The following is a 26,306-nucleotide window of genomic DNA, read 5'->3' on the forward strand; positions in this document are numbered from 1 at the left end:
TAAAATTGGAAATCTAAGTGGTTTATATGTCTGTTTCACACATCACATTTGTCTTCTTTGCTGATATTTTAAAATCTGGTAAATTTAGGAATCTATAACAAAGGAGCACAGCCTCTGTTTTCTCTCAAATATTCAGTCCTCTGAAATGCTGAGTATGTTCACATCTCTATTCACTATGGGTTTTTTTACATCTGATGAACTGAGGTCTCAATAAAATGAAAAGGACCAGTGATTTATTGAAGTCACTGTATTGTACAGACTGTACAGAACAAAGGAAGTTAAGTCAATTAACTTAATGTGCTAGGCAACAATTCTATATTTAGCTTTTTTCACTTTGCATTGGTTTTAGTTTTTTGACTGCTGGATATGACTTTGCTATCTTTGACATCAACTTAAAATCAAAATTCTTCTTAATCATCTGGTTTTAGTGTGAAATCTTAGGTTGAATAAAGATAGTATTATTTATTTGGAATTTCCCAAGGAGTTAGGGGAGATGCTGTTGCCAGTTCCCATCGTTCTTCTTTCATCTTTTAACCACTTAGATCTTTCTCCATGGTATGGTCTTCCAAAGAAACATTATTGTTTGAGGGATACAATCTATGTGTCTTGCTGCTGGTAGCAGAACCTTGCATTCCTCTGACTTACAACATGCTTCAGAGTTCTGCTAAAAATCACCGTGTTGTCAGTAAAATGAGAAAAATAAAAACTGCTGTTTTTATGTGGTGCAGAATGATTTTATCTCCAGGGATTCAGTGGCTCAAAAAAAACCCAAAAAACAAAAACCAAACAAACCCACCTCAAATATTTTTACAAGCCTTCTTTAGGAGATCTTCTTGATGACAGTAATTTGTTTCTCAGGGTATTTTAAGAAATATGCACAACTCATTGGATAAAGTCCTAATGTTCTCCATCATTGAATCAAGAAATCTTTATTATTTTCTGTTGTTATTATTTTACTTTGAATGGATCATCTAGGATCTGGAATCTGCTCACATAAATTCAGATGCTTTAATAAGGCATCTGAGCTGCTGGCCTGCTTGTCCTGTCTAAGGAGCAGAGACAAACACCTCTGAATGGCTACTCTGCCCATCTCAAACCATACTTTAAAGAAACATTGTGCTTTCTACTGATCCTAGACAGAGCCTAGAGCATTTTGGTGGCCAAACTCCAGTTATATTAACAGACCAAACACAGTGGCTTTTGATTTCTTTGACAGTACTGAGAGCATACTCCCCTGATTTATATGTCTATAAAAAAATATTATTTTTGCCTGTGTTTTTTACATTTTCAAAATCTTCTCCTTGTCGGAAAGCTCTGCCTCCCCATTAATTCTGAATGTGCAGCCAGTTCAGAAGTGAGAGCTGATGCTTCTTCTCCTCCTCTGTCTCACTCAACTGTCAATCATTCCATGAACTGAAGAAATATTTAAAAAAAACAGGATCCCATGAAGCTTGATATGTTCCAAAAAGAAAAAAAAAAAAAAAGCACTCCATGTCAATAAAACCTTGAGTCACCTTGAATTGAAACACTGTTTTTTACTTCTGTTATTTCTCTGTTCTTTTTCTTCCATTGTCTGAGATCAAGTTAATGTTCAGATAAGCAGCAAGTGAAACTTTCAGTCTTATCCTTTAACTCCCGAGTTATCTTAAGCAATTTGCAGCTTTTTAATTTTTTTTTAAATTTCAGAGGTTTTTAGGGCAGTACAACAGCACATCAGAAGGCAAGAAAATCTGAAGGTCTGTTCTGCCATCAGAACACAAATAGAGTTGGTGCATTTTGCATTGCTGTACATCATGCTGTGCCCATGCTGTGGCTAAAGAACAATAATGCCAACCTTATATGTGGAAAGGTGATAAGACTGGCTAAAAAAAGACACTGAATCTGCGTCAATGTGTTACTTTTATAGGCCTTTCTGTTCCCAGAAACTTTTACTCAGTCTTTTCAAGGTTTCTTCACAACTGTGAATAGTAAAAACCTTTCTGAGATCCACTCTCTGAGCTTTTCAGGTTAAGAAAAGTCACATGAATCAGTGGAATTCACGGGTCAGAAGCACTTTCATCAGAAAACATCAGTCTTCACACTCATCCAGCTATTTACACAGCATCAACAGAAGACTAATTTGAACAGAAGCCCAGTTATCCAGATCTTGCTGCTGTCAGTTACATTTTCTGCTCTTGTTGTTGCTAGTAATTTCCTTTTTGCTCTACAGCTTTCCTGAGTGGAGCCACTTCTCCAGTCTGTAGTGACTCTACACCAATCATTTCCATTGCCTCTCTATTGCCGCCTGAGCGAAGGGAGGGATGAGCCACTCATGCATGCACAAGGACGTCTCGTTACCCAGCTGCTCCTGTGGAGGCTCTTGGCAGGGCCACATCTTTTCACACAACAAGAAACAGTCAGAGCCCAGGAAGGATGTCAACAGAAAAGCATGGAAGGGCGTGTGGCCCCTGCAGAAAGGGGGGAGCAGGGTGCAGACTGAGACGTGCAGGAGGGAAGGACCCAACTCCAGCTGATCCCATGCTGTGCAAGCAGCATTTGCTTGTTGCACAAGAGGCCCTGTCAGGGCAGTCACAGGTTGTGTTTTATGGACAAAGCATTGTGCTTTCTGACCATAAGTCAGGCAAGGATTTCCATTCTGTCTTAGCCAAGCGTGTACCCACTCTCATCTCAAAATAACATATGCTGCCTTATGAATCAGCATCAAGAGAAGTGCTGAGGCACAAGGGGAAAGTGCTGCCAATCCCTTATGAAAATGGCAGCAACAAGAAAAGCAAGGCAAATTACAGCAGCAAAAGCCAGGGTGGAGACAGTCTCTTGGTGAATAGAAATGGAGGTGGCTCAGGGTAGGTTGTTTGTTATATTTTAACTGACCTGAAACCCGTCAGTATAAAATTCATACATTCTCACTCCTGGAGGGAGAAGAGAAGATGCTCTCATCTTTACTCTTCATCGTAAATCTCCAGGGGAACTGTCTTCCCTGACTTCAAGTGCCCAAGAGAGAACCGAGTCAGAATTTTCCTCCTTTCATAGACTCAACCATGTCTGTGAGGCCAAAAAGTACTGACTGAGTTTTAGCAGCTGGGGATCCTGAGCACAAGCTAAAATGGTTTTCTGCCAGTTTTCTACCCAGTGATTTAACTACAGTTGGACCCTTTACATGTGATTTTTTTAAAAAAACCTTTGAATGTCATCACAGGAATTGTATTCTAATGACTACAAACGAAAATAGTAATTGCTAAGAGGCATCACAGTGCAATATGCTTTTGATCAGTTTCTTCTAGTAATTCCTGCATGAAAGATGCAATGTGAAATATCAAATGTCTTATTAATGTCTCTTTTGAAAACAGTTGACATTACATGGGATTTCTGATTTAACAGGGGGTACAATATACACTGAAAATGGAATATAAACAAAAATTTAACTTATAAAAATATAAGAATTGTAGTTAAATCATAACACAAATGGTTTTTTGTAATATGTTCATGGTCATGACACTGGGTTTCCCCAGTTACTGGGGAGGATAATGTGAGTTGAAGGCAGCTCAATCCCATTGCTCTCACTGAAATTATTCTATTAGTTTTTCAACTTTTACACTTTATGTTGGGTCATGTCAGCACTGTCCCCTTTACAAGTCTGGCTAACTCAGGGAGGTGATCATGTTATTTTAATGAACTCAGGGAGAAACATTTAAACTAGCAGTTGATTCACCTAAAATCAGCTTCTTTGCAACAGCTGTGGGCAGCCGCATTTTTCCCTGAGTTTCACAGGCGCTTCTTCCTTGCTCATCTTCAGTGAGCCATCATAAGTGTTGATTCAGAGAGCGGTGACATTCCACCTCTAGCGGTTTCATCTGTCACAAAAAGATGCAAAATTCTGGTAACCCACAGTAAGAAGTGGCTGATTCCTTCAAAGGTCACGCAGTGAGATGGACTTAAGACCAACACAAAGGACAAAAAAACTGCCAGCTGGTGAAGAGAAAGTCTGTGCTATAACATATTAAGATCCAGTGAGCTGCAGCTCCGAAGGAAGTGGCAGGGTGTCATTGCTCTGTGCAGGAAAATGTTATTTTTTGCCAGTTGACAAATGGAAGTGACAAATGTGGGACTTCTACTCAATGTTGGCGCTTGTTTGCTGGTAGCTCTGCAGCAGCACTGAACTGTAACTCACTGTGCTGATTTTCTCTGGCACTTCAGCTCAGGAACTGCCATTTCTCAGTCTTGTTCTTCTTTCTGTCTCTGCACTTACCCACTGCAGAGGATAAGAAATAATAACCCTGGCCACTTCTTAGGCAGAGACCTCCTCTAGAGCTGAAGTACATCTGAAACTGCGCTGAGTGTAGATCAGAGGCTTGGCTAGGACACGGAGTAGGTGGTCAATTGGATATTTTCCTCCTCCATACTAAGGCTCAGCAAAGCCTACAGAGTATCATGTCTTCCTGAAGAACTTCCCATAGAGCTGTTGTGAAACAGCTGAAACTCAGTGAGAGGGGAAGAAAAGACTGGTGTATCAGCTGCAAAGTGACTTTCAGAGATCAGTGCCTTAGAAACTTGCTAGGCAGAGGAGGGCTTCCATTAAATTTTCTGCTAATTTAAGAAAATAATTTGTACAGATTGAATACTCTGGTTATTTTTGTTAATAATTAGCCTCTAAAAATAGTGGAGCTCTACTTTTTCATGTGAAGTTCAGCTTACTGCCTGATACTGAGAAAAGGCCTAAAAATAACTGGTTTTATAGTTGATTAGCGCTTTCTGGTTCTTGTTCTTTATCACTAGAGAGTCAGTCGAAATTGTGCTGGGGAGGGGAAGAGGCAAGTCACTGATAAGCTACTTTCCCTACAAGAAAGTTACTGTGAGCATTGATGATGCTCCCCCTGACCTCTCCTCAACAGATTTTCATGCACTTGCCAGGGTGATTTAAAGTAGCTTGAAAGTACCAGGTCCTTTTTGTTTCCTTTCCATTCATTTCCATTGCCTTGCCTGTTCAGCAAGGCAGGCACTTATGCAGCAGCAATGATAGTAAAAACCAATAAGAAAATCACAATGGAAAGTTCACACTTCTCCGGCTTTGTATCTTCATAACTCTTTATGCAATGATCTGCAACAAACTCTTCCTCTTCACTGCATTCAACTTTGATATTTTCAGTGCAGGCTTCTATAACTTCTGTTGCTATTTCTACAACAAGCTGCGCCTTGTGATGCGAGGCGTTTTAAAGTAATCTGGCACATGAATATCTCTCTTCACTTGAAAATCAATAAAAACCTTCAGTCACATTTACATTTCTGTGTACTGCTTCCAGATAACGGGAGCATGTCTTCCCTGGGTTATAGCTGATCACAAAGTGAAAACAACTGCTAGGGTTTCATGTCTTAGAAGATGACCTTGTCCTTATTTTTTTTCCTTGTCACAAAAAGAGCTGACTTGTCTAGCCATCCTTAAAATAGAACTAATTACCATCTGTTAACAGGCCCCTAATGCTCTGACTGTAGATCCTTATGCACCATTCATGGTTTCACAGCCATGATGATAAATTGTCTGTAATTCAGAATTCATGTGGAATTACATCAGCTTGCCTGGGTGACCCAGCACACATTATGGAAACTTCCTCTATAGAGCCTTGCATACTGAATGTTGGACTCCACAGAGAAATGCAAGGGCAGCCTTTTAATCAATTTACACTGTGGAAGTATTCAGGCAATGCTGATGAGTCCTCTCTGTTGCATGCAGAAGGAAGGACAGAGGAATGAGAAACCCAGATCCTCCTTCCAGCTAGTCCAAGTTGGTGCAAAGGCAGCCCTGGAAAGCTGAGCCCCACATTACAGGAGGAAGAAGGAGCTGAGTCGTGACTGGGTAAATAATGATATAGGCTTTGAGCAACTCCCAGGGAAACATAGCACGGAATGATTTCTTCATTCTGTATGATTGCATAGCCAAATCTACCCAAGCAGCAGGGAACATGAGTCACCAGCAGCCCTGAACTTTGTTCATGTGCACACAAGAAGAGCCACTCACCCTTGTTCCAGCTACTCCCTCACAGTACTCAGCCACCCTAGAAACGGTGCTGGATTCACAGGTCTGGGTGACTCCTCTCAGCCACACATAAAACTGAGTGTGTTTCCATCCTGTCTGAAAAAACGAGGCAAGGCTGCTGCAGTTTGACTACTTGTATTGCAGAATACTAGGGGAAGGGGAAGACTTCACAGCTGCAGTTTTAAGCCAGTGCTGTTTGAGCAGTGTGACACTTTTGCAGCCTTCTCTCTCTGCCATGCCAAACCTGAAAGGGTCTTGGAAATGGTTTGGGGGAGTTCAGTCCCTGAACAGCACCCCATAGCTGTGTGCTACTTGTTGATGGCATAGAAGTACTTGTCCTGTCAGGCCAGGTGGGACATTAAATATCAGTATCAGTGCAATTAGTAAGCATATAACATTAACAATTATCACTACCAAATATAGTGGTGACTCTGCAATGAATGCCCAGGAATGAAAGTGATATGGTTTATTTTTAGATTCTTCCCATTTGGGACTGATATTTTAAAATCATCTGGAAGACCTGATGCATTTTATTAATGCAGAGATATTTCTTTCCCTTGTGTAACTCCCTGAAAGGCAAATCAGAAATAAAATGACATTAAACTTGGAAAAGCTCTTTATTTCCCAGAGGCTGTAGCCTACTTCAAATGGAAAATACTGTTATCAGCTTTTCCTCTTTCCAGTTCAACAATAGACAGGCAGTAGTCTTAGCTCAAACCTTCTCTCTGAACAACCACAAAAAATAAGCCTCTAATAGCTCTGCCAGAACAACAGGCTGTTTCCCCTTCTTATATCTGTGCATCTTGATTTCTTTTGTTCTAGACAGTTTTGGATGTAGCACTTTAAAGGCAAGAGATCTGTCAAAACTCCCAAAACCCAGACATCTCAGAAGGAAAATCTGTTCCAGGAGAAGACACAACATGGTTTATACCTACTGCTTGTTTTTTTCTGGATAATTGAATGAAAGAGGAGAAGTGTGATCAGTCACACTTTTGTGATCCATCAATTTAAGTGCTCCCTGGCCTTTACAGACTATTTTAGGTGTTAGGTGCTCTTCAAATCTTGATAGAAGTGATACCAGTGATGTAATATATGGTTGTCAATAACAATCGTAACTCTCACAGTTGACCTCAGTTCTAAATTTAAAATTCCTGTGGTGATATCGGAATTTCACAGTCAGCATTGATAGTCTTGGGACCACACATTAGGGAACCTTTCTCTTTTTCACTACCAAGTTAGCTTCTACCAACTGAATAAATAATTAAATTAAATGAAATTCTCATCTTCTTTAGTCACAAAAGGAGAGACTTAATATTACAAGAAGGTAGGAAGGATTTTTTTTTTTAATCTTTTGGTTTTATTTGCCTTTCATGAGTCCTTGAAAATGGTCAGGATGCTCCAACGAAGGCAGGGACTTGCAGTGTTACCATGTCAGACATAGCTGAAAATCTGTGTAAGTCCAGAAGCTTCAACCAGCAAGAGACACTGGCTTTGTGAAGCTGCTGGTGTGCTGCTCTGCGGTCTACACACCAGAGTAAACTTTTCAGACTGGATTCTGGAACAGGAGAAAGGCTGCTGTAGCATAAACCGACCAAAAAGTTCTTACATCTTAGCAAGGCACTGTATTCAGAAGAGCTCTGTTAGAATTCATGCTTTTTCTGGGAGCCCTGATATATGGTACTGAGTCAGGAAAAAGCTGAGAAGTCTGGAGTGTCTCTCAGAAACACCTAGCCCTGGTGGTCTAGCCTGTATTTCTCAGCTTGCCAGATTTACTTGCAGGTATCTATCTTGTGTCAAAATAACCAGTGCGTTTGAATATTTCCACCTCTTCTATTGCTGATTATGGTGAAAAATTGAAAGAAAACCACAGGACATCTAGCCACAGATCATCACAGCTTTCTTTATTTATCTATAGTTCTCCTTTATTTAAATCTTCAGCTTTCAGATTCTTGACTTACGTGGCAGAGACCATGAAACCACAACAAATCCACATGCTGCGAGTGTGGAGGCACAGCATGGTTATACGCGGAAATCTGTTTCCACATTATTGATAGCAGTTAGATTGGTCTGTAGCCTATGAAAAGAAGAATGAGTTTAGCCATCTGCCAGCTGTAGTTCGCTTTTGGTGTTATCCACCAGAGGACGAGGCTTCTAAAGCATGGTCCCCTGCTGAGCTGAAGCCGTGAATCCCTGCCTGGGAGAGAAGGGGTTTGAGGCTGCAGCCAGCACTGGGAGCCTCCTCACTGTGCCACTTACCTCTCTCCTAATGAGGCTCAGGGGGCTCCAAACAAACAGATGGACAGCAGAGTCCACTGACAGACCATCTGCTCAACACCACAGAGTACAGGTGAAAACACAAGGCATTTCTCCAGCTGTTCCTTGTAGCAGGGATCTTGCAAACCAAGAAGGTGTTGCTGTGATATTAAATCTAAAATAATAATAGGCATTAATCTACCAAATGCCAAAGATAATCAAAATGTAACCTTCTCCTAAAGAAAGCTGCCTCTCAACACTTTTAAAATAATGCTTTGCTATCCTTCTACAAGGTGCTTTGCAAAGAATAAACTTCAGTTAATACTAATACATTTCTCTCATATTTTCCCTTATGTTCTGTGCTGAACTACACTTTGCATGGGACATTCTACTCTACATGCATTGCAAAATCTCCATCTTTATGAAAAGTAACACATGTTCAATTAAATGTCAACATCTGTAACTTGTTGCTTGTTTTTTTCCCCGATGGCACCATGTACTAAGCAGTCATGAGAGCAGATTGGATGAAGAGCATTTTAATTACATGCACACAAAACGGTCTAGAACTGCTCACACATTTAAAAATAATACAAATACTTAATATCATTCCTGTCCTTAAATTTTGTCAACTCATTTCCTGTAATCTCAGTTCTGTTCTGTTACATGTAGCTTTAGAAGGTTTTCATTCCTGAGTGACATGTCCTCATTTTCTTATAGTGTGTATTCTTTAATCTCATGAAAGCAGGTTTTGTTCTTTTTGTGTGTACAACTATCAACCAAAATTTATAACCTACCTCATAATTTGCCCTAGGCTCAGGTTTGTAAACCTTGCCACCTGTATGTCCTGAACAGTGCAAATATAACTATGTCTTAATATCATAGAATAATATGTGTGGAAAGGACCTCTGGAGGCCATCTAGTCCAGCACCCTGCTCGGATGAAAGATAGCTTTAAAGGCTGGTAAAGGATATTCTCCAGCTGAGTTCTGCAATCTGCACAGTTGGAGACCCCACAGAACATTCATTTCAGTGCTTAAACTTTATTAGGGAGAAGAATTACTCCTGCATACCCAGGAATATAGGAAACTGGAAATTGGATTGCTTATTTTGTGACCTGTCACTAAGAAAATTCTGACTTTACCCAACAGACAGTCCCCATTAAAAATCTTGACAGTATGAAGTACCCTGGGTCAGATCCATGAAGGCATCACGTCACCTATTTTGCACTTACGTATCTACATATCTTTTTAGCTTCTGTACAAAAAGTAACAACTTTGCAAACATTATAATCTTTACATTCTTTTCTGCTACTTGGTGTTATTTCTGCTGCAGCCTAAGTGTGCTGACCACACCTTTATCATACTGATGACCAGCTTGCATCTTTTCCTTTGAATTTTTGAGGATTTGGACATCGAAGGTATAATCTAATTCCTTGTACAACTAATCAGTCTCAGTTGTTCTGGACAGAGGCTTTATTCTAAAGCACCAGTGTTTTCACAATATTTTTCCTATCATCATTACTTAGGGGTGTCACAGTTGTAATACACTCTGAGCTATGCTTGTCTATATAAAGGACAGTGAATTTCCTGCTGATAAAAAATGGACAAGTTTGTCTGTGACAGGTTGATCTGTCATTCCAAACAATCCGTGTAGAAAGTTCAGAGCAGCACCTCACTTTGAGGTGGCTAAACAAGGGGTAGCCTCAAAACAAGTAATTTTAAGAATCAGTTCTCTCTCCCAGTTTTCCTACAGAGTCTGCCTGACTAGATTCAGTTTTAGAGTTTAGATAGATTTGCATTTGCATTGAACTCATACTTGCATGCAACTTAAAACAGACTGAGCCTGACTTTCATCAAGCAGAAAGTAGATTTATAGCTGCTGAAGAATTGGCACTTTCATACTGATTTTGAGACAACGTAAATCTTCCACTAAGTAAATGTTCTTTACTGGTCTTCAGAGGTCCTAGTCATATATAAAAAAATATATAAATAAAAATAAATATATATATATATATATATATATATATATATATATATCCTTGTTCTCCAACAGCTACATCTGTCTGTAGTTGAATGTTGGAACTCCCTGATTTCCTGCCATTTTGCATTCCTTGTGAACTTCCCATCCTCAGCATGGAAAGGTTTTCCCATGTGCAGAGGAGCTAAAAAAGCCTGGTTTCCTTCAAGTGTGTGCTCTTTATGCCCCCAGCTCTTAACCTAGTCCTGAGCAAGGCCTGGTCTTCTTTGTACACCTTCATTACTTCTCATCCAGTCCAGGGGCCTCACACTGCACATGTAACACCAACCAGGTGGCTTAATAGACCTGGAGCAGGTGGACGTATGACAACTGAAATCTAGCTGCTCCAATTTCAGTGGATCATCAAATCACTTATACTTCTATCTAATTTCTGGTTTTCAAGAAATGTACCAAAATGTAATTGTATTTGATATTTCCACACTTCTGTCAAATCAGACTGGCTTGGACAAGCTCAGGAGTTATTAATGAGAGGCATAGGCAAGATACTGTAAGAGCTTCATTTCCTCAGAAAATCAGGTTAAAGCTTCTCTGATAATGGATTAGATTCTTTGCCCTATTCAAAGATCACTTAAGATAAGCCTTGGACAAAGACTTCAAAACAATACAAGATAAAGGAGGTTTTAACTTGCATGATGACTGCCAAGAAGTTTTTGTTGAAGCCTAAATTTTGGCAGGAGGATAGCAAATACCTCTTATATTTGGCTGTGCTTTCATATCTGCAGCAGGAAGAAGCTGTATTGTTGGAATCGCTATGGTGATTGCATACCAGTTGATAATCTCTTGCACTCCAGAAGTCTTGATTATTAAATTCAGACTAATTAAAATGGTGTTAGGCACATTCTATTCTAGTGGTTCTGACATAGAAAGGTATCTGGCTCAAAAAATAAATAAAATCGACATTTAGATATGATAAAACCTCTTGTTTAAAAGGAAGATGATGCTGAAATTGAATAAGTTAAAACTGTAATTCCATTTTAATTAGTTTCTTAAGGAAAAGTTCAGCACTTCCAAGCAGAAGTTAACCACTTCAATGTCATAAAAATGCCATAAATAACTAAGAATTTGTCAAGAATAAAATACTGCAGCTTGAACAACAGTTTTGCAAGGACTGGAATTTTGACCTCCAGCCCGATGTCTCCATAGTAATATCAAGAAAGGAGAATTGAAATTCAAGTTTATTTTTACTCTACACACCACAGCTTTTGTCACAAACCTCCTAGAAAATGAATTGTGCATATTTCACCATCTTGTCTCTCTGTAGACAGATGGATATATCTAAAAGGCTCAAATTTTCAAAAATAGCTCATGATTTTTGAATACCCAGTTCTCTTTTGTATTTTGGAAGTTGTACACCCAGACAGCCTTGTGGGTCCTTGTTGGATTAGGTCCAGTTTTCAAAGAAGAACTTCAACAATACCCATTGACACACATGGGCAACTCTGTAGGTCTCAAAGTCACACAGAGATGTCACTGCAGTGCCTGCATATGTTTCAGATGCCTACATCAGGAGCTTGTGAGTTGTGGGATTTTGAGAAACAATGAGGCTTACAAATCTTGTCTTTTGTGAGAATTCAAAGCTTTTAAGAAAACCAGTCCTGTGGTAGTACATTTGATCACCTGCAGTGTACCAACCCTGGCCACAAGGAAAGAGGAAATAAATTTTATTTGATTTTTAAAAGTTGGGAAGTGTTTCCCTAATTTAATTTGATTTAAATGTTGAAATGGTACACATAGGTAGGACTTCAGTCCAAAGCGGTGATAGATTGCTTCTCAGATCCTTCAGACCCCCCAGCTCCACCTTCAGTACCAATGGAAGATGGAAAAATAGAGGGCTGCCTGTTTAGCACAGTGAAGAATGAATTCTGAAGCAGCTGCTTCCATTCTTTCAGACTTCATCTGCATTAGCAGCAAGCCAGTGTTCTGGAATTGTGTGCAGCTGGCAAGAATCCATACATGGGATCTGCAGAGAAAGGTTTTTAGATTCTTTACACTGATGTGAGGCTTGCCCCCAGCCCAGATGCTTTGCCTTTTCAGGTGTTATTCAAAAGATGAGTTGTTCCTCATGTAGGCTATATATATATGCTAAGCTTGCAATTCACATAATTCACATCAAGGGTTCTTTTCAGTTCTGGAAAGAATATAGGAAGTTGTCTTTCCTTGATAGCTGTTGTCTTAAAAGCATGTTTTCTCCTTAAGGAATTATACCATATCCCTAAAAGCATAGTTGTGTCTAGTTTACAGTCTCAGAGCTGTACCCTGAAAGACCTTATTGTTTCTGATACAAATAATAGCTTTCATTGCAATTCTTTATTCTGCAGTTGTCCCCTGTGTTTATGTTTTCCCCAGATATTTGTTGTTAGAGGGCATAAGTCACTTTCAAGTGAAATTTTTCTTGGAGTCTATGGCAACTTACTGAAAGAGGGATTTCCTGAGCCCCACTCACAAAACTAATTGTGATGTTGTTTTGGGATTCCAGAATTACAGTGCTACACACAGAAATTTCAGCAGGAGGTATTACAGATGCTGCAAGATTTACACCATTTGAATCAGGAAGTTAGTGTTGTGTTAGTACGTTGTGTTGGTAGCTGTGTTATTGTTGTGTTAGTACACCTAAAACAGAAATGAAGGAGCTGGTTTTAGGTCCCTGTGACTGAGTGCTGCTGGCTGAGAAGATCACCACCCCTTTTCTACTGCCCCTGCTGCATGAGGTTTTGGTACCCACAGCACAGGATGGACCTATTGGCATTCAGAGCCAAATGCTGTCAAACAGCCACCAGCAACACATTTTTCCACAGGCTGCTTGGCTACAAACTAAGGCAGCTGAGAAGCAGAACTATTAGGCTTCTTCTGCTGGGTGGGATATGTTCTTCCTGGCAGGGATGCAGATGCACAGATGAGAACAGTAAGTCTTCAGGTAGTTTGGATACATCTGAAAAGTATTGCAAGTCAAACATGCAATACTGGCCCAGCAGCTCAATAAAAAGTTATCTTGCCACCCCTTGGCCATAGCAGAATTCAGTTGCTGACTAGGAAACAGTGATGTTAATTCAGGAAAGAAATTCATTCAGACAACTTTCCTAGCTTAAGTTGTTAGGTTTGATTTCATTCAGTATCTTTAGTTAGAATAACCTTGTTCTCATAATCCAGTCTAGACCCTTCCATGCAGCCAGGAGTAGAATTGATACTGCCTGGCATCCAGATAGGAGATTTGCCTTCAAGATCAGTCTCTTTTCCTGTAGCAAGTGCTCACTGCTGTACAGCAAACCACATCTAAATTTGTAGTTTGACAGCAACAGAAATGCTAGAAGCCCCCTGGTTTCCTTTACAAAAACTACAACTTCCTTTACAGAAGCTACAACTTCTCTTCATTACATATCTTTTAAGCAATTGCATGTGATGCACTGTCATGTGTCTGAAGACATTCTTACCTAGGACAGGAACAGAATTCAGTGACTATTTTATTTTGTAATTTATATAAATGTATGTATTTTTCTTGTAAAATGCTTGTAAAATGCAGAGCGTAAGTGGAAAGTGTAGGACATTATAAATTTCATATTATAATAAAACAGAATTTCAAACACCTACAGTTTAAGTCCTTGTAATCCAGCAGACAAGTACAGAAAGGACTGCTGAGAAAGGTAACTGCAGAAATTGCATAGGGTGCATGCCAATGGAGGAAAAAGTTGAGATGTAACCTCAAGTATGTAATTAAAAGTAGCAGGATTATATTTGAAAGAGCTGAATATGAAGAGCAACGCTTTGACAGACTAAGTTATCAGTGTTACTGCTTGCAATGAACAGGCAATGAAGCAATGTCTTAAAGAGAAATTACTTGACTGCAGATGGACATTTTTGAAACTAGACCAAACAGAAATACAAACCCCAATTGTGAGCAAGTGTATTCTGTGTGGGAGGTGAACTAGGTGAGGTGAACAGGGTGAGGTGATAAAGTAAAAAATGCAAGAAATAAAAAAGGCTCATAAATAAAGCACTTCTGTATCTTTGGGGATGAAAAATGTTACAGGAACATAAACCAATGGCATTTACTTTTTTAACAGATGGACCAAAGAAGCCATCAAAAGATGAGACATAGAAATCTACAAAATGTGGAGGCTTTTTTTTTCTTCTTCTTTTTTTTTTTTAATTGAAGCAAACTGAACTAGGCTAATTGATGCTATTCAGAGACAGTACAGCGGATTGATGCCTCACAGTACTAAGCTTTAGAAGACAGCATGAACTTCCTGAAAGTAACGAGAAAGGCTCAGGCAACTCTGGTCCCCACTGAGAAACTACTGAGTCATAAAAAAAACCCCAAAAGTACAAAAGGATATGATGTATTTTAAGTAGGATTGACCTTAATATATGAAGTTGTTGACCCATAATTTGCAGGTGACTTAGTGCACAGCTGAAGCTGTAGGATATTGCTCAGTCTTTCTCAGTTTTCAGCATTTTGCTTCATATTAAGGATTCAAAATGTAGATACACACATGGGCCAGAAAAGGGTCTGTTTTACCTCATATTTGCAAAACATTCTGTCTTCTGTCTTATGTGATACAGGTATCAAATGTGGACCAAGGGGGTGTGAGAATTCTGTGGCTGTCAGAATGCTGGTGTTGGAGATGCAGTATTCAATAAAAAATGAGGTGCTGGGGCCATGGTGTGTTGGAATGGCATAACTCCTGCATCTCCCAACAACAGGAAACTGCATTAAGAGACCACACATGTCACACAGCTCCCTGTGTGACATGCTGAGAGACTTTCAGATAGCATCAGGGACTTACAGATATTGTGAGCATTCTCAGACCTAGCTCATCAATATAAACAGGCACCTTACCTGGTAATTAAGAATCGATTGTGAATTCTGCCCTTGTTGGCAACACGGTGTCTGGAATCCTTTTTTCATGAGCTCTTCTTTGCAGGGGAACTATGTGTTTATTGCAACTTGCCTCTCACAAATCTGTGGAAGTTTGATGGAATAGGACACTAATGGAGAAAAAGTAGCACTTTACTGCTTTGTGTCAATGTTTGCAGTAACCTACTTCAGCCAACCCCCATAATTTACCATTACTCAGCACTAATTTAGGTATCTGCAGAGAAACACTAGGAAAAATCCATTAAGGAAATTTTACAAGACATCAAGTAAGTTAAATATCCAGGAAAGAAGGCAGCCTAAATTTCACTTATGATATGCCAGGTGTCTTTGGACTTGTTATCTACTAGATAGTTACAATAGTAACACTAACAATAACATCACTGTGCTAGACATAGAGAGAAATATTTTATTTTAATGATGCCTCTTAACAATATTCCATGTTCTCCTAGGTTTGCACCATTCCATCCCAGCCTCCTCAGCCTGCTGTTGTTCCAAAGCCAGTTCAGTCTGTCATCCATGCTCCATTGCAACCCAGCTGCCCGGGCCGAGGCAAGATGGCAAAGCTCATCAATCCAGAAGAGATGACATCCAGGGATTATTACTTTGATTCCTATGCTCACTTTGGAATTCATGAGGTAACTTTTATTTCTGTTTCAGCAATTGTTAAATAACTAACAATATAATAATTATTATTATTATTATTTCTTTTATTTTTTTACTTTCTTGTCTGTATCCCAGTTGCTCATGATTATATTCCTCTGCCTTTCCTCAGTCAATTGTGTAGTCTGGTTAAGTGCCAAACATATCACCCATTTCTCTAGAGACTTGCACTCAAAACCTCTGTCCCACTTAGATTCTTATTGCAGCTGTCCATGCAGAGGTGAATTTCACAAGTGCATCAATGCAGTGCATTTATGAGGGCTGCAAACCAGCCCACCCACAACCATGGGCACTCCCTCACTGTTAAATTGGGAATTTTGTTCTCTTGAGTGTTTGAGCACAGACATCAGCAGAACAGCCACTCAGCTGACATGAGAAGCCAAACAGTTTCCTGACTCCTGGCATGTAACTTGAATGCACAGGTTGAGTTGATGGGAACATTAAGCCCAATTGCCTCCATTAAATACACTCCTGGAAAGAATTTTAAATACTTGATGGACAATTTTCTATCAAAATGCTCACTGTAGACTAGTTCTAAAGAAGTCACTGATACCTTGCCTTGCTGATATTTTTGTGACACAAAAGTATGAGATTTTTAGGAGCAGGATGCAAAAGCACATGTGAAATGACTCGGTGCATTCCTCACAAACAGCATAACAATATCTATTTCCATTACTCTACTAACTGGTTGTGGGGTGTAAACATAAAAGATTTCTGTCTGCTGTTGTGGTGCAATGTAATAGCCTGTTTCAGCTATCCCAGTTCCTTCCCCAGGTGTGCCAACAACCTCTCCCTTCCCCTCCCTTGCCCCCTTGCTGAGAGCTGTCCGTCAGTCTTGGTATTCCAGCAAGGGCGTCGTGTGATTGGCACAGCTCAAAGGATCCCTCTCAGCCCTGGGGGACATTGGGCCATCTAAGTGTCACTTGTCCCTGAGACTTCCCCCCCTTACCTGGTCGGTGGGATCCCTACCCCTTCCCTCCCCGTCTCCCCTGGGTTAAAAGACACGGCAGCCACGCGGTTCAGGGTTCTGTTGGAGCTCTTGCTGGATTCAGAGGCCTGAGGGCCAGGAATAAAGCTCTGGATCAAAACCCTTCAGCAGAACCGAGTCCTTTCCTTCACCTCGCCTAAAGCCTTTCCTCCAGAGGTAAACCTGAGCTCCTGCATGCCTGGACTTGTCCCAAGCGCCAGCTGCAGCTTCCAGCCAGCCAAAGGTGTCTGTGAGGTGAAACCACCACAGCTGCCGCCTCTGGTCAAGCAGCAAGGCCCAGCCAGGCCCAGGCACGTTCCATCCGCCAATATTGGTATTTAACACCAATAGTCTGCCAATAACATCTTGCCATTGTAGCATTCAGAAATTCAGTCCAAGAATGGAAGACTATAGAGAAACAATTGAGTGGGAAGGAGACCTAGGAGAAAATTTTGAAGATACATCATAGACCTTAAGTCAAATTGAGCTCCTGATGGAAGGATACAGCCATGTAGGTCTCAGGGAGTGCAGAGAGCTTCTTGCTGAGGCTGGGAAGTTTCCTCCTTGCCTGCAGAAGGTGTGCACTGGTAAAGGATCTGTGTCAACAAGTAAAGGAGCTGCTAGAGGAGGCTGGCAGGCTTTGAAGCATCAGGGGCATGAGGAAGAGATTGACTAGATCTTCTCTGAGGGCATGAAGGTACAAGAGCCTAAAACCCCAGCTGCAGTGAAAGGAGAGGTAGCCAGAGTCTGTACTTACCAGGTTTGGAAGTGGGGACTCCTCTGATGGTGAAGGCTGGAAAATTGTGCCTTCTGGGAACAAGAGGGAAGCTCTTGATCCACCTACAGATCTCTGGCCACAGAATAGGGTCAGTGTCTTCATTGTAGCTGAGGGGCAGGAAGGTCTGTCCAGCAAGCCTCCAGGACCAGCTGGCTCTGAGCCAGGCAGAGGCACTGGGAGCAAGTGACAAGGGATAGCTGCAAAGGCTCTCACCTGCTGGTACAGAGGCCCCATCTGCTGACAAGACGTCCTGCCGAGGCATTTGGATTTGGGACATTGTGGAGAGGCTGCTGGCATTTGTCCATCCCTTAGACCAGCCCTTGGAGCCTGCTGCTGTTCTGCATGAGCACCAGTGAGACCTGGAGCATAGCAAGTGTCACTGGGCAGCTCTCAGGATGATGATCAACAGCAAGGTGTGCCAGGTGGGTTTTTGCCTCCATTTGAGAAGCACAAACAAGGACTTAAGGAGAAATGTTACTATGGGATCACAATTGCTTGTGCAGCAGGTGTCAATGACAAGGTTTTGGGTTTTACATCTATGGGACCTTTTTGAGGATTGAGTTCTGCTAGGAAGAGATGAATCCACCTGAAAAATCAAGCTAAAAGGCATCAATATTGATACCCGGGGAGATACCACTAGCGACTGGCCTCCAGATGAACTTTGTGCTGCTCATTACAGCATTTTTGGAGCAGTAGTTCAGTCAATTCTCAGCCCACTGCACTGACAATTTATGCAGTCCATAGTTCATCCATTTTTCAATGAGGATGTTATGGGAAAAAATGTTGAAAATTTTGCAAAAAATCAAGATAAAAACCATTCTCTTCCTCATTCCTCTTCCCTCATTCACAAAGTTCATTAATTCAGCATAGGAAGATACCAAGTGCTCAGTCATCTCCAAATCCATGCTGAACACTCCCAGTTACCTTCTTGTTCTTAATATGTGTGGCAACAGTTTCCACACATGAGGGTGTACTCACACCTTTCCAGTGATGATGGACTGCTCTTTGACTGATACCAAACCATGCTTCATGATAAAAGTGGCCTTTTATTCATCTGCAGTTACTGAGCACACATAGTGTCCTGCCAAGACAGGTAAGTAAGTGGCTGATACGTGTAACAATCCAGTTCATGATTGCCTCAGACTGCTGGGCAGTGAAAGGATCCTTCTCATCCTGAAATTGAAAAACTCATTTGTCTACTTGATTAAACTATGAAACTAGGCAATAGAATAAGCAAACCTTCAGCCTTCCAGACATAACAGAAGCATTTGCAGAAAACTAAAGTCTGTGTTGAATGGTCTACACTTCTCTTAAAAATGGCACCTGGGTCTTGAGCATGGTCCTTTTTATTGAAATAGTTTGACTGATGGATGTACAAGAGAAAGCAAGGTATTGATGGAATTAAATGACTGTACTACTGCTATCAGTGCATCAAAAATGAGGACCTAACAATGATATCTCAAACTAGTGAGATAGTAGTCTAGGTGATACATTAATACTTTCTGGAAAATGATCAGGAAAATGAGTGGAAAGAGCAGTGAGAGAGGACCTTACAATACAGAATTTCCAAGCTCTGCTGTGGGCTTCTGCCTCACATTGGGCAAGGTTGTCAAGCCTGCTGTTGTACAATGTCTTCTGAAGCCATTTCTTTTCTGTCCAAAGAGGAACCTCAGAAGGTCCCTCCACTGAGGCTCTGGGCTGTGCATGATTTAGTAGGAAAGGAAAGTTTAGATTTCTGTATGGCTTCTGTCTATTCCCAGAGCAGTGCTGTGGATAGATTACATTCTGCTTGTTGATTGTAACAGTGAAGTAATAGCAGAATAAAATCATACAAGGGACATCATGCTGCTTCTTAATAATTCAGCTCTAAGTAGCTGGCGTTTTACTGTTGCTTTGATGTGTGCACCCCAAAGTACTTGAGAAACCCTTCATGTTGGGTGTTAATAATGCCTAAATGACAGCAAGGGAATGCGTTCAGCAGCAGTGTGGAAGGCATATAAGCATTTCAAATAGTGACACAATCCTTTTATTTTCATCACAGGAAATGTTAAAAGATGAAGTGCGCACATTAACCTATAGAAACTCAATGTATCACAATAAACATGTTTTTAAAGATAAGATTGTCCTCGATGTTGGAAGTGGCACGGGAATCCTCTCCATGTTTGCTGCAAAGGCAGGAGCCAAGAAGGTATATGGGGTAAGACTTTCTCTCACATTCTCTCAGTGTTTGTGCATTTTGCCTGACAATTTGGCTTCGTGATTTACCTTTTCTTACTTGTCTTGGTTTGAAATTCTACTCTCCAAGCTCATCTATGTCTTGGTCTATAGTGACTTCAGTCCAGTTCTGTTGTATTCTATGACTTGCACTGCTGCACCTTTTCCAAATAGAGATGTAAATATCTTTTCATATGTGGAACCTTTGGTGTTCTGGTACATATTCACATTTCTTCTTGGCTGAAAAAAAATGTTAAAGAGGCTCACTCCTACTCAGAGGGGTTAAGTGAACTATCTTGCTTTTTAAATTTTCAGGGTCTGCAACTTTGTAGTCTTGGAAACACATTTCCTTAATACACTTTTCTCTGCATATTACAACTCAGCAAATTGTGCAAGAAAGCATGTGCATGTTTTCTGTGCCAACAATAACACTTTTCAGAGGCAGAAGGAAATTATTACCTTAAATACATTGAACTTTAGGAGCATGAATGTGCTGTTCTCTGCAGAGAAGTCATTATGGAGAGGATAGATTTGCTTACTAAGTATATTCAAACTTATTTTTACTGACTCTAAAATGACAAATGCAGTTTCTTTTTGCTTTGGACTTCTGTTTGCCCTGAAGACATAATGCAACATAGAAAAGGGGAAATAGATCCTGTTTCTCAGTGTACTTCAACAAAATTGTTTACTAAAACTTAATTGGGTACATCTGTGCATTTGAGGACACTGATGTCACTAAGTACCCAAACTGTGTGTCTTTATTACTGGTAATGATACATGAAATACCATTTCAATTCTCAGGCTTATATTTTCAAAATCCAGTGTAACTTCTGAGTATCTCATTTGACTATCAGACTAGAGTCTGAAACTATAGATAGATGGAAAAAGTTTTGGAGTTTAAGCCCGTGATAGGCAGCTGGAAGGTATTTTCTTGTAAACCAAGTATTATTTATTAATATGATTTATTACATCAAAGCCTCAGGGAGGATAATCTAGCAGCTTTCTGTGATGCAGAAATGCAGGTCTCATGCAAAGATGTTGCAGTGCTGTAGAAGTATAAGCATATACAAAATGATGGTGATGTGCTCCCACCTTCCCATCTCTCAGATCCCTGGCCATATGGTCTCCCTCCCTCCCTTGTGCTGGCACTGGTGCTTATCTGATTCTACAGTGAGCCAGCTCACTGGCAGAAAATTCACCAAGTAAAAGAAAAGCAAATACTTTTCCACATTTGTTGGTGTTGTTGTTGTGAGGATTTTTTTTCCTGTTTGGGTCTTGTTGGTTTTTTCCCCCTTTGGACTTATTTAGAGTTCGGTCCTTACCTCAGGACTTTATAAAGCTGAGTGGCACACGAGTGCCAGCTCACCGATGGACTGTTCATGGCTGAAGCTGGTGGGTGTGCAATCCATGGAACTTAGCTCTCAGAGGAACTCCCTTAGGTGTGAAACTTGTGCTACAGCCAGAGAGTTTCAACCTTCTTGTCAGATGAGCTGTCTCACCCTGAACCCTGTACACGGCAAGCTGCAGAGTGGATTTGTGTTGGACAAGCAGCCATTTCAGACCTAGCAGTGGCTTTCTTATAGTCAAATTGAGAATTTATGGTCATATTTGCAATTGGAAACTGTGAGTGTTCCATTTAAAAAGCAAACATTTGCCATGAGTTATTACATAGAGCCGTGATGTTCCAGTTTCTTCTCTACAGTTAAATGTGATTTTTCAAATAGCATGATGTGGAAACTGTTGACAAATGCAGAGTGTTGGTTTTTTGACTACAGAAATCACTCTCCTCTTACTCACACTTTCCCTCTTGGGGTTCAAATTCATCCACTACTCTGTCTGGTTCTTCTTATCCCTTCTTACCCACTGTTGGAAGTTATTCCTTGCCACTGCCTAAGCCAACAGCTAGAATTATCTCTGGGTCTTCAAGAGATGTAAATCATAGAATCATTAACTTAAAGCTGCATCAAGTTGGCCAAGGACATGTCCAGTCCAATTTGGAAAATCTCCAAGTACAGAGACTCTAAATACTCTCTCAGCACCTATTCCAGGCCTACAATCAGCAGGAATTTCCTTTGCCACAGCTCATAATTACTGACTTTTGTCTTGTCCCTGTGCATTTCAGAAAAGAGTTTGACTTTACTTTCTTTGCAAGCCCTTTTGGGATACTTTTAGATTCCTGTTGGAATGGGGGAGATCTCTTCTATAACCTGAGCAGAACCAGCCCCCTCATTTTTTCTTTTTTCTTCACCTGCTCTGAGCCCTAACCCGTGTGGGAGGGTACAATGTAGTGATGTTAATCTAGCAGGGGAGCTGTTGTAAGAAATGTAGAGATAGAATTGGCACATAGCTCTTGTTGCTTGGGAGGGCTCAGTGAGGGACACAAAAATACACAAAATATCCCTTGAAGCCTTGGTTCATCTGCTGCATTTCGTCATACAAAATTCAGGACAGTCATTGCAGTGAATTCCGTGCTATTTTCAGACAAACAAAACAGTGCAGGAAAGAAGGAGTTAAACAGACACAGAAAATGAAGGCTGATGTTAGATGTCAGCTGCTTTGTATAAAAAGGTGGTGATGAGGACACAGCCCAGGGGAGATCTGGGGATCTTGTGACTGTTTCAGGAAGAGACCACAGTAAATGAGAAGACATTTGCAGCAGTGGATTGAAGACTGAGAAGTAAAATGAAAGCAGAGGTGAATATACACACACACAGAACCAGATACAGCTGAAGCAATTCAAGGGTCAATGCTGGGACCACTGCTGTTTAAGATCTTCATTAAAGACAATAGATGGTGGGATTGAGTTCACCCTCTGCAAGTTTGCAGATGACACAAAACTGCTTTGTGCAGCTGATGTGATTGAAGGAAAATAGGCCACACAGAGGAATCTTGTCAGGCTTGAGGAGTGGGCCTGTGTGAACCTTGTGGTTTTCATCATGGCCAAGAACAGGATCCTTCACTTGAATCAGGGCAATCCTTTGAAGATCTCGTCAAGCCCAAACCGTCCTATGATTCTGTGATTATAAACTCAGGTACAGACTTTCTTTATTGGAACATGTGCTTTTCATAAAATCAAAATGCTTTGCTAAATAGGGCAGATTTGAGCAGATCACTGACTTGAAAGAAAACTGAGAAAAAAAATCTGACAACACCAATTTTTCCTCTATTTCTTCACCTGCAGAATTCCGTTTTCTTTTTTTCTGAAATGGGTTGCTTTTTAAAATAAAATTCAACCACAGTATAGAGTCCAATTCAAAATACAGATTAATAGCTTTAGCCACCCTAAAGCAAGTTTTTTTCTGAAATATGTATTCCTTCATGAAACATTTAAATGTTGGGGTGTTTTATTCTTTTGCTTCTTTGCATCTGAAGCTGTTTGGAAACTTGTTGTTATTCATGAGAGAGAACTTTTTATTTCTTTGCACCTTGTTCTTTAGAAAGTTTGGAAAGCAACCTCCAAACACCTACCTACACCTGCTTTATTTAAAAACCATCCAAAATGGGCAATGGAATTGAAAATACCAGACAGATGTGAATAAAGGCAGGGAAAATTAGTATAATGGCAGTAATATAGACAGGGCACACAGTCCATACAGTTTACGGTAAGGGAAGAACCTGGATGGAGCCAAAGGATGTCACTCACTCCAAAGGATTTCTTCCTTGAACTCTCAGGCCTGGCACTCAGGTGTTCCTTTCCACAAGTCAGTTTTGGTTTATGCTCAGGCCATTGAGACACATTTTAGGAATGGTTTACATCTGCAGGCAAGCTAAGCAGAATCAATGTGCTCCCATGGGGACTGGGATTGATATTATGACTGCTATTATGTCTGTCTCATGCACAATATAAAAAGAATAAAGGATCTGTGTGTCTTTGCGTCTGCTGTCCTGCCATCTGTGAGTGCTGTCTCAGAGGTCAAGCACAATTTAGCTTTTAGAGATTAAATGGGATTCACTGGCTATATAAACCACTTCATTAGAGATAATATAGTTCTATTTGACATTCCCACAGGGGAATTAGGGAGACAAGGATTATGCAAAGTAGTATCGTCCGTTTAATGCCGAATTTGGAAGAGGTAAATTAGGAACTGATTCAGTGACTACAAGCAACTTTGGCCTTCATGATTTTCAAGGGGCACAAAACCCAGAGAGATTCTTGGAATGTAGTTTTTCTCTAAAAGATATTACAGGTCATTGCAAAAATGCTTTTATGCTAGTACACAGTTCAAGGACAAGTTTTCCAAGTTTAAGGGCAAATCTAAAACTCGGAGGCACTCTGTAATTATTTTCCTAGAAAAAGCACAGAACTGCACAGAGAAAAACCCATGCAGATCTGGATGTTATTTTAAACAGAAAATTTCAGTTCTTTCTTGTATGTTAAATTATTGCATTATTTTGGAATAGCAGCTTTTCTAAAGAATATCGATTTTTCACATTGAAAACAATTGCTTCTTGGCATAGACCAGTATTGGCATATTTGAATTTTAATATTATTGACAAAGTTTGAATGCATTTTGTTTTAAAATATATATGGAAATGTAGCATCATCCTAATTCATTCCATTCAGCAGATTGTTGTGGGGGAGGAGGCAATACTCTGTAGTACCAGGAATAAATTAAATACAATTAATAATGTACATTTTGTAGGTAAAACACCTTTTTTTTCACATTTCAATAATTTTTAAAGCAATCTTTTCCACAGGAGCCACTTTAATTCAGACACAGTCTGCAATTTAAATATTAAAACATCATTAATTATGATCCTCCCCACAGGTTTGATTTACTCTTTATCAATGGTTAAATGCTTTGTAGTGTCTTTGCTGCCTTCAGTAGATAGTTTTCATTCACACAGCTGAGCTCTCTAACAGATGAATTGCTCTTTATCTTGCTTTTCTTTTTTTCTTTTTTTCCTAGATTGAATGCTCAAGTATATCTGACTACTCAGAAAAAATTATCAAGGCCAACCACTTGGACAACAGTAAGACTTATATAATTTTTTTTCAGGAAAAAGAGAAGATAACTGTTTTGCTTTTGCTGACTAATTTATGTTGTGTGTTTTACATGTAAATGGTAGTTTTGCAGAATATACTTATGTAAATACAAAACTAAACACCTCTTTCTAGGCACTACAATAATTCCTCACAGGAATTACTGTCAATTCTGTATGTATCAGAGACGAAAAAAGAAAATAGAAATTATCAGTGGGAAGTTTGGTTTAGCATAGGAGAAGGAAGACCCTAAATTAGAACTGAACTTATCAAATTAATTCTGCCATTAGAATTCCACCTTCTCTTTTAAACAGAATAGAAATACAAACACCTATACTGACATTCAAATTGAGATAAGGTTTAAAGCAAAAATTTTTTGCTAAGTTTTCTGACTTCTCACTTTAAGGCTTTGAAAAAAGTATTTTCTTATCAAAACGCACACTCATACAAATGAAAATGTTCAAATCATAAAATAAAAATATCATATAAAACTTTTTTGATTGAAATGAAAGCTGGTGAAATTTCCAAGTATGTGGAAAATCTAAATTAGAAAAAAACAACAACAAAAAACCAACCAAAACTTAGATGTAACTCCAAGCTGCTGAAAACCCTTAGCAAAAAATAATCCCCAACAAGTTCTATTTCATGCCTTCAATCCTCCTCCAAATCACAGCACTCAAGATATCTTTGTAACAACCTAAAAAGTCAGTCTTTTTTTAACTGAGGCCTTGAGACAGCTCCTGTTTAAAGTGCTTTTTTGTGAAGAGCTTGCCTTTGCTGCAGAGCAGGTCAGTGCTGGGCTGTAGCCAGTGCCCCCACTTTCAGCTGTGTCTGCGCTGATGGTCTGCCTGCACATGTGCAGGAATACGTTTCTGTGCTGGTTCACATCTGCTCTGATTTTTCTTGCCGTCACTGGCAGTTTGTGACTGCCCTGAGCTCTCTGGGAGGAACATTTATTGTACATTTATTGGGCATTCAGGTGTTGTGGTGTGAAACAGCTGTGGTGTGGGATACAAGGGGCCAGCCAGCCTATGCAACTCTTGGTTCAGGAAAAGAAGGAAGCAAAGGAGCAGAAAATACTCTTTCCACAGTAGGGATAAGACACTAAAGCAGTGAGGTGTGACCTCTGTGGTTGTCCTAAACCTTGGATGCAGAGGCTGTGCGTTCCCAGAATGGCTTTCATTGGCTAGAGACAGAAATAGCACACCGCAGATGAATTTGTGTTTGGATTTCCAGCAGAGGAGTTGTGTGTGAAGGAACCACTGTCAGAATACATTAGAAGGTTCCAGTGTTCTCCAGAAGGTGCAGAAGGTTTTTATCTCTGCTTTTTCCTCCTGTTTCTACAAGGAGAGAGGCACTGGGAAACTGTGGAGGCAGGAGCAGAGCCCTCTCCTTTGGGAGGAGACTTGGCAGGTTCAGCAGTCTGCCTGACTGCAGTTTGGTCTGCAAACTGCACACCTGAACCAACATTTACACTTTCACACTCCACACTGACCCACATTCACTTCTGTTT

General features: G+C 40.2%; 1 protein-coding gene across 4 annotated transcripts in view; it reads left to right on the forward strand.

Annotated features, from left to right (window-relative positions):
* Positions 1-26,306, forward strand: part of PRMT8 (protein arginine methyltransferase 8) — a 57,800-nt gene that overhangs the window by 15,957 nt on the left and 15,537 nt on the right. For all 4 annotated transcript variants that reach the window (XM_026797719.2, XM_074534916.1, XM_005494550.4 and 1 more), the window contains exons 3-5: positions 15,640-15,825; positions 19,637-19,792; positions 24,720-24,783. In XM_026797719.2, the coding sequence (XP_026653520.1) occupies positions 15,640-15,825; positions 19,637-19,792; positions 24,720-24,783 (406 nt within the window). The remainder of the gene's footprint in view (positions 1-15,639; positions 15,826-19,636; positions 19,793-24,719; positions 24,784-26,306) is intronic.

This window comes from Zonotrichia albicollis, chromosome 2 (assembly GCF_047830755.1).
Source record: "Zonotrichia albicollis isolate bZonAlb1 chromosome 2, bZonAlb1.hap1, whole genome shotgun sequence".
NCBI lineage: Eukaryota > Metazoa > Chordata > Aves > Passeriformes > Passerellidae > Zonotrichia > Zonotrichia albicollis.